Genomic DNA, 9,649 nt, shown 5'->3' with positions numbered 1-9,649 from the left:
CGTCACGTTGCTTCGCACTGTCACAAGTGTTCACGCAAACAGTATAGAGTACCGAAGTGATGACGTCACGGTGGCATGACAACGAGCCTGCTGGTTCTACACAATCATATGCTCTGGTATTACATTAACTGCGTGTCGTGTTTTGTACCCGATTGTAACCATCATTCTGAGAGTCATTATTGGAGTTTTTATAGATTTCCAAAGGATGGAAGTGAAAAGCAACGGGGGGGGGGGAAGCGAAATGTAACCCAAAAAAATTTTAACCCAAAAAAATTTTTTTTTTTTTTAATTCATTAAACATTGTAAGACCGACTTGCTACCGATGCTTTACCGCTGTCTGCAGCGCACACACTCGTGTTTTACGTACGCACAACATTTTCACGCAGTTAACGTTATGGGAGCCAGTGGCTTGTGTAGAACCAGCCCGTGCGTTGTCTTGCCAACGTGACGTCACACTTCGGTACTCTATATGGATGAGAAAATCTGTGAATCATGAAGTGGCAGAAAGTTGTGCTGTACTGTACAGTACTGTACTACAAAGTGCATTGTTACCTGGTTGGAAACTTCTAGAAAAGAAAAACTACCATTTCACTTTGGATGTTCAGCTTTTGCTGTAAAACGTGTCTAATGTGATTATAATTTCGTCACATTGCTTCGCACTGTCACAAGTGTTCACGCAAACAGTATATGGATGAGAAAATCTGTGAATCATGAAGTGGCAGAAAGTAACACGGATGTCAACATTGCATTATGTCACCACCTATTCAGTTACGTACTGATCACTACAGCGACTACAAGTCAACTCTGGTTAGCTTGTTCACAACCGAGAGAATTTCCTTGTGCAGACGATTTTTCCAACTTGTATAATATTAATGGGAAATCTTTACCATTAGCTCTATAGCTTTATCCCACCTGTTCACATCAAATAGAAACAGATACATGATATCAGTTGTCGGTACGTAGATAGGCAAACATTTTAATTACTAGTGCAATTAAATACAAGTTTTAATTTATTAGTACACTTTACACAATTTACTGCCTCAGGCTCACTTGCAATCGACACTGACGACTCTTGTTTACATGTAATGGCATTCATATATAGACGCAACTAGCAACGACAAGCATGCACTCTACATGCACACAGAAATCAACAATCTTGTCATATATGGTTCCACGAGTTTTATTTCTTCCATTTACAAAACCTCAGCAATGCTGGCACAAATAAAAGTACACCATTCTTTCCTTCGGAACTCTTTCCAATTCCACTTGTGAGTTAATAACCACACTGATAATAAGAGTAAAATAAGCCTATGACCAAACTTCTGACAATTTCCAGTAAATGGGGCAGTTCCCTTACAGTTATCTGATGCGCTACAGACCCGGCATAATCACTTCTTCTTGGATGTAGCCTTTGCAGCAGCCTTAGTAACCTTAGACGAGGCATCAGACTTCTCAACAGCCTTGATGACACCAACAGCAACAGTCTGCCTCATGTCACGGACAGCAAAGCGACCAAGTGGTGGGTATGAAGAGAAGGCCTCAACACACATAGGCTTGCTGGGCTCCATAATAACTATAGCAGCATCACCAGACTTGATAAATTTAGGGTTGTCTTCCACCTTCTTGCCTGATCGACGGTCAACTTTCTCCTGGATCTCGCTGAACTTGCAAGCAATGTGGGCAGTATGGCAATCAAGCACTGGAGCGTATCCCTTCTGGATCTGTCCAGGGTGGTTGAGAATGATAACCTGAAAGAATACATATTTTGCATAGCTTGTAAAACTAATATCATATGATTAAACCATTAAATCAACATTACAAGTATAGCAGAAATTAACCACATAGATAAAAAAATGCGCAAATCTATAGCAGAACTATATACCTGGGCAGTGAAGTTCTTTGCCTCCTTCGGGGGATCATTCTTGGAGTCACCGCAGACGTTACCTCTGCGGACTTCCTTAACAGAGACGTTCTTGATGTTGAAACCAACGTTGTCTCCGGGAAGTGCCTCTTCAAGGGACTCGTGGTGCATCTCTACAGACTTGACTTCTGTTGTGATGTTAGCTGGGGCAAATGTGACGACCATGCCAGGCTTCATGATACCAGTTTCAACTCTGCCAACAGGCACTGTTCCAATGCCTGCAACATATACATTATGTATGGTTAAAACACTGCACATTGGCAACATTCACATTTGAGATGGAAAGCCATCAGTATAGCTATAATGGCTACAGCCCTACAAACAATGTATACACACAGCCCACATAATTTAGCATTAATACTAATACGCAATTAGAAACGTACATTTTGGAATGATTAGAATTGCAAAAATGCCTTACCGCCAATTTTGTAGACATCCTGGAGGGGAAGACGCAAGGCCTTGTCTGTAGGACGTGATGGTGGTAGAATTGCATCAAGAGATTCCAGAAGGGTCATGCCCTTGGCATTGCCCTCCTTGCGCTCAACTTCCCATCCCTTGAACCAGGCCATGTTGGGGGAAGCCTCCAACATGTTGTCACCATGCCAACCAGAAATGGGGACGAAAGGAACATTCTTGGGATTGTAACCAATCTTTTTGATGTAGCTGCTGACCTCACCCACGATTTCCTTGAAACGAGCATCACTGTAGGGTGGCTCAGTAGAGTCCATCTTGTTTACACCTAAATAATGTAAGGTAGCACTAAATGTTACCATTTAAAATAAATTACTTCTTTAAATTTTGTGTTAAAAATATACTATGCAAGGTTTCTTCTGAGGGAAAATTAGACAACAGCGGTAATCGCCAGTTTGGGGAAAAAATGTGCATGATGGATTCAAAGGCGTGCAGTATGCATGAATGTGGATTCTGCAGGCACATGCCAGGGGAGAGAGGTAGAAGGGGGTTCTGAGAGTCTCCCCAGCAAAATTTGAAAAATTTTAATATCTTAGACTGCATTTGAAGCACCCCAAAAATAAAATTTCACCTTTTAGTTTAAATCATACTATGTTAGCAGACCTACCAAGTCTCACGCAATTCGCGGGAGACTCAGGCATGCACTACGCTTTCACGCAAAAGGAAAAAAAACGGAAAAAAAGCAGCCCGTAACACCCCTTACCCACGTCTGTGGCTGTGCACATCGTGGCTCGTGCTTGCTGGCTGGGGCAGCATTGATTGAAGTACGGGGGGGGGGCCGCAAATGCATTGTTTTTTGTTAGTCGCGTGGGCATGCTTATTGCTATATATATAGGGGTGGGCACCACTGGTATGAGGGAGCGACAGCAAAACTTTCCCGGAATCGAGGAAAAAGCTGAAATCAGAAATGACACAGGAGGCCTAGGTTGGGTGACGTCACATGTTGCTACGGGTGTTGAGCAGAGAATATAGTCGTTTACATTTTAAGATAGTTGTAGTATTGTGAACTGCAGTGTATGTAACATCAATGGCTATTGGGAAAGTAATAATAGGCAGCGTAATAAACTGAGAATAACGTATTGATTTTAGGCTTGATATCGCGAACGATAACATGTCATTGCGCTACCAGCGTGCGAGCAAAAAACGCACGCATGCCGTAGAAATCTTTGCTACACCCGCTGTACGGTTGCTTGGCAGAGCAACGCGAAAGTGACAACAACATTGGAGGTATTTTCAAATACCTTTTATAAGACAACGCGCAGTGAAATGGGAGGAACTAGTTTATTTTGTCATAAGGTAATATGATTATGCATGACACGAAGTATTTGCTAGTCTAGTACTGGAGAAATTAGCGTGTAGATGCGCATATTGTGGCTTTAATGGCACGGTAGAAAGTTGAACAGCTGATACGAGTTTGTATACAAAATATATTCATGTTGGGACACAGCACGCAGTTTGTTTTAATTTTTTAAACTTGTGTCAGTTTATTATCAACAAGTGCCGCATTAGCGACAGTGCTCATCTGAGGTCTGCTGCTCTACTGTACTGGCCTTCGTTTCTGCAAAAGGTTGAAAACCTGTTCTATCGCTAAACCGGCTACGTCATCATCAAAACAGTGTAGCATAGGTATTAACACTAAAACTAAACCCTAGTAGGCCTACCAATGCATCCTACTTCATACCTGCTCGACTGTCTTATATATATTCGTGTCATAATGTATCACTAGGCCTATAGTTTCCGCGAGATGGTGCGTGCAAGTGTAATCAATAATCAAAGATGGCATCGACCTTCGTGCATTGGTGATAAGTCAAGAAAGTAGAGATAACCTAATTCCATTGAGTTTCTGAAGTTTACAGGCTAAAATCCAAGTATATTCAGGCAGGCAACAATTTCGCTCAGCTGCGAGTAATAAATTAAACACATCTGCATTGCAGGTGTGCTTGTTTATTCGAAAAGTGCCAGTTCACTCCCATGCATGAGTAATGGGTTGGCCCCGGGTTTTCGCCTACATTTCGGATGACGGTAGCAGGGTTCTCCCCAGGATGAAATTCAAACAGGGGGAGGGGGGAAACTAGGGGGGTCCGGGGGCGTGTATTTTTACGCGTACGACTAATTAATGCGTAAAATCGCCACCACACCATAGACGGTATTTGGGGTTCTTGTATATAAGATAGCCGAGTCGGTGTACCAGTTAGTGACAGGTTAACTGTGGCATTGTCAGGTTTAACTTGTGTACTGTCTGCAGTGCATGCGTGGTACGCGTAAAAATACCACGCGTCGGTGTCCTGGTTGAATGGAATTCTTGACGATCGTCCGCTCGCTGGCAAACTTTTATTTGGTGGATTTAATCCAGGGCGGAGGTATTTTAAACGGGCGCGCGAACGATTGAACACGGTGGGGGGAGTTTTCCCAACAGAGTGGGGCGCGCGCGCCCCATTGCGCAACGTAGGGAGAAACCCTGTAATGGGTTTCCTGCCCATCCCACTATATCACCGAAATATTAAAAGCATAGGTCGAGCCGTTCAGATTTGTGCCGCAATTCCGTATTTCCTCCCATACCTTAAGTAAGGGAAATATTCCACCTCCGTTAACACATCTTGACCTTTGACCCTTGACCCCAAATTGGCCATATCGGAAGTTTTTTCACGACCCCCACCCGTCCAAATATCGTCACGTAAGTCGAGCGGTTAAGATTTGTGCCAACTGTTGACGGACGCACGGACAACATGCGATTCTACAAGTCTGCATGCGGACTTCGTCAGATGAAGCTAAACAAGTGCGCGGAGCGACAGCGTCATCTAACGCTCTACTGCGGTGACTCTGTGGATGAGTGGTGGGATTCTAGTAAACCCTGTTAGTCCTAAATGTGTTCACATACGCGCCGAAACAGTGGAAAGCACAGGGATGGTATCAGGAACTTCAAATGAATGTTCGTTGGATCGTTATGAAGTTGCCACGAGATGGCGCGTACGTTTAAGTGCTCTAAGATTAAAGATGTAAGCTCGCCATCGTACGTAGTAGCAACCAACTATTGCAAGACAGAATAGGCAAGTCCTATCCATTTCCCTACGCAGCCTACAGGTTGAAAATAGAGCGCTTGCCACCTGTAACTAATTAACGCAGGCAAAAACTACACAGTACTATCACCACCACATGCACTGGCATAAGTTACATGTAACACACGGGGAAAGTACAGAATGCCATAGAAATTATACGATTTAAGGAGCATAACCTTTCTCAACAAATTTAGCTTTACTAGTGACATTGTAGCCTCATACATCCAGGCATGTATAGATTCTACTAGCAAACCCCGCAAGTCAAATTCTTTCTAACAGTAAAAACGAATCAATTTTACCCTCCTCTTGAGGGTTCAAAAGGTTATCCGACACTTACTCTTCGCATGTCAGTAGAAAGTACATTTCATGGTCCTTTCAATAAAGCCATAAAAATGCTAGTCACCGCTGAAACAAAAAGTTTCCCAATCGCTCTCGTCAGACCATGTCTAAAATCTGCCCTGTTCCCCATTGACCTTTGACCTGCCAATTTCGGCAACAGTGATGGCTTTTCCTACCTGATGCTATACACGACTATCACGACGAACTGTTGCCGGACACACGGCGGACGGACGCTCATACGATTCTACAAGCTTCATCTGACTATGTCAATGAGCTAACAAGTGCCGCAGAGCGACAGCGCTCACCTGACGCAGGTGTTCTGAAGCTAAACTCACTGGCAAACGAATGAAGAGCACCGTCCGCAGCCCCAGCGTTCGTGCTCGGAGGCATATATCTAGGATACTACTAATACAGATCTAAAATCTATGATAGCTAGGCTTTGCTATACGGTAGTACAGTAATAAAGATACAGCTGTGACTTCGCTATATTAACATGTTATCATGGATATGTGTCGAGCGCGAGCGTAGTGGTGGTGGTGGGGGAGAGTGGGGGAGGGCGCGGTGAAGGATGCTCTATAGCAAAAGCAGTTGCCGCGAGATAGCGCGTGCAAGTGTCATCAATAATCAAGATGGGATCACCCTTCGTGCGTGATAACCTCATCTCCATTGAGTTGCAGGCAGGGCAGGAGTATATTCAGGCAAGGAGAATTTCGCTCAGACTGTGAGTTAAACACATCTGCATTGCAGGTTATTATGATTAGAATAATTATGATTAGATAGTGCCAGTTTCACCCCCATGCATGCGTAATGGGCTGCCCATTGTTTTTTGCTACACACACGAGCAGTCAGGTTCATTACAGTGTGCTAATTACAGGTGCTACTCAGGTGCTAATCACAGAGACTGCTTTAGAAATAATATGATTTAAGGAGCGTAAACCTTGTTCAATCAAACATTTGCCTTTGCAAATGTACTGTGCAACTGTAGCCTCACATCCACAATAGCAAAAGCAGTTCAGGCCTTCGTTAACAGTCAACAATCCATGTTAACGCTCCTCTTGAGGGTCAAAAGGTTATCCGACACTTACTTCTTCGCATGTCAGCAGAAGAGGACATTTCAAGGTCCTTTCAATAAGCCATAAAAATGCTTAGGTCACCGCTGAAACAAAAAGTTTTTCAATCGCTCCGTCAGACCCATGTCCTCAGAAATGTCTAAAACTGCCCTGTGCCCATTGACCTTTGACCTGTGACCTCCAATTTCGGCAACAGTGATGGCTTTTCTACCATGATGTATACACCGACTATCACGAGCCTAGGTCGAGCCGTTTAGATTTGTGCCGCAATTCTGCATTCTCTCCTATACCTTAAGTTAAGGAGTGAATGTTCCCCCTTCTTTACACCTCTTGACCTTTGACCTTTGACCCCGCAGCTTTCGACATCCCCAACTCGTTTTGACGATCCCCCCAACGGACCAAATATCGTGACCGTACGTCGAGCGGTTAATATTGTGCCCAACTGTTGACGGACGGACGGACGACCGGACGACCGGACGGACGATCAAGCGATTCTACAAGCTGCATCTGACTATGTCAGATGAGCTAAAAAACCCACCAACCTACCAATAAATTAATAAAATATGTTCAGGTTTATTGGGGCTGGATCGTAAGCGCAGAGATATAAGCGTGCATGCATGCAGATATAATTATTATATAGACTGACAGCACAGATACAGTGTATCTGTTTTGTGTACTTCAGCAAAGAAAATCCTCGTTCACATGTTGCAGTAGAGGGGCCAAACACATTGAGGTTGAGATTTACGCTGATCACGTAATGACGATGCTGGCCTGGGGGGCCGGTTTACATGTTGCTGTGTGCATGTTGTGTATATCACTGTATCCACCAGATTGGTTCTTCGCATGTTTTTTTCATTCAAATCTTGTCCGCAGCAAAAATTGTGTGTCTGTGGCCAAAAACAATGCAAGGATGGGTTGAAACAGAAAAATATCATGATGTTTCGACATTACAATGAAAAAAAAATTGCTGCCCAAACCGAATTCAAGTACTTGCCGGAGGGAGGGGGGCGAATTTTGTGTGGCGCCCGGCGCAACCGGGTATGTCGCGCCCCTGAGGAGTGTGCCGGCAAGCGCAAAGAAACGCTTGGCTGGTGATTTCATTACGATTGTCCATGTAGTAGAAGCACCAGTATACTATTATTTTGGATTGACACTATTTCTTGACAACAGCGGGTTAAAACACAGGAACAATTTTCACAACGGCGTTAGTTAAATTTGACAACAGCGTGCGGCCGCAGTGCTCTCCTATGTAACGTAAAATAACTTGCAATTGCAATCAATTTTCCATTATGCAATCAAAATACAATACATGTATCATCCCTTACGGTATGAAAAAATAACGGAGCAGTGCAGACAGAAAACACTTACAACGATAAGCTGTTTGACTACCAAGGTGTAGGCAAGAGAGGCATGTTCAGCGAGTCGCCAATTCTTGGAAGATCACGGCGTTCAAATTCTCCAGTACCGAGCAGCAACAATGAGCCACAGCACGAATCAGCCTACAAAATTACAAATTTGACAGTTGTAACCACATCTAATCTAACATCGAGATTATCGTCTATTCCACTTGCCATTAATCAGCACAAGTAGGCTAGCAGTAACACCGACCTTTGTTCGCATGTGCATGTTACAACAAGTACTTCGCATACAATGTATTCCAGGGTTACATCAGTGGCCGCAAATAGCATTGTCATCTAATCCGCGACTGCGTAAGGCCATAATAAATATATTGTTTGTTTGCCTACGCCGACCGACGCGCCAAAAAGGAGGGCAGACTCAAAAAATTATCGAGATCTTTTTTTTAAATCAATTGTATTCACTGCACAATAATATAAATCTGTAGCACTAGGCAGTACATTATATGTACCAAGCAAAAGAAACATTCAACATAAAGGGTGTCACTAGGCAGTACATTATATGTACCAAGCAAAAGAAACATTCAACATAAAGGGTATCTCCACACAAGCCAGGGGTCGAAATTAGATTTTTATTATGGTATCCATTTGGGATACCAGGTATTGAAATCTGGTATCCCCCCCAAAGATCTGGTATCCCATTCTTTGGATAGTAATTTCAACAATGTTGGTATCCAAAATCTTAAAATATGCAATAATAGCATTTGAAATTGTAATGTAATTATTATACAATCATAATCATTATGATTCACAGATATGCAGAGATGTACACTGCAGACGTATTGTCTTGTTAGCTTGATACAATGTATACACATCACATTTATGATCAACATCGGCTACGCTTGCGCTTGCAAATATGCTCAACAACCACTATCCCGATTTTGACGACATTTTTGTTACTATCCCGGCAGGATACCAAGCATTGAAATCTGGTATCCAACACAAGAATCGACTATCCCGCGGATATCGGGATACCGCTACTTTCGACCCCTGCAACCACACCCGAGCCTGTAGACATCACCCCAAATTTGTAAAAAAACCCTGGCCTTAAAAAAAGCCAACCTACCTACCTACCCAAACTTTTCAGTCTGGGTCGGGTGAGGGCAAACAAAGATTTGTTTAATTGTCGCCTAACTAATAACCATTCAGCAGGCCTACCAAATTCACATGGGGTTTACTATAGGTATTGGGTTATACAATAGAAATAATAATCGTTCTCAGCAAAACTGTCTGCATTTCCCAATACCTATAGTAAACCCCATGTAAATTTGGTATGTAACCGACATGAAGCTCTATGCAATATTAACAACACGATACCTACCTGGGAGGTTCCTGTGATCATGTTTTTGATAAAATCACGATGACCTGGCGCATCAA

The 9,649-nt window shown here is 43.2% G+C and overlaps 1 protein-coding gene across 1 annotated transcript in view; it reads right to left on the bottom strand.

Annotated features, from left to right (window-relative positions):
- Positions 1-949: 949 nt before the first annotated feature.
- LOC106809140 (elongation factor 1-alpha) overlaps positions 950-9,649 on the bottom strand; it is a 16,864-nt gene continuing 8,164 nt past the window's right edge. The window contains exons 5-7 of the mRNA XM_014812113.1: positions 2,340-2,660; positions 1,883-2,139; positions 950-1,748 (exon numbers count right to left, since the gene is read on the bottom strand). Coding sequence (XP_014667599.1) covers positions 1,389-1,748; positions 1,883-2,139; positions 2,340-2,660 — 938 coding nt within the window. The 3' untranslated portion in view covers positions 950-1,388. The remainder of the gene's footprint in view (positions 1,749-1,882; positions 2,140-2,339; positions 2,661-9,649) is intronic.

The sequence above is a fragment of the Priapulus caudatus genome, unplaced genomic scaffold (assembly GCF_000485595.1).
Source record: "Priapulus caudatus unplaced genomic scaffold, Priapulus_caudatus-5.0.1 Scaffold331, whole genome shotgun sequence".
Taxonomy (NCBI): Eukaryota; Metazoa; Priapulida; class Priapulimorpha; order Priapulimorphida; family Priapulidae; genus Priapulus; species Priapulus caudatus.
This window is presented reverse-complemented; position numbering and strand designations above follow the sequence as displayed.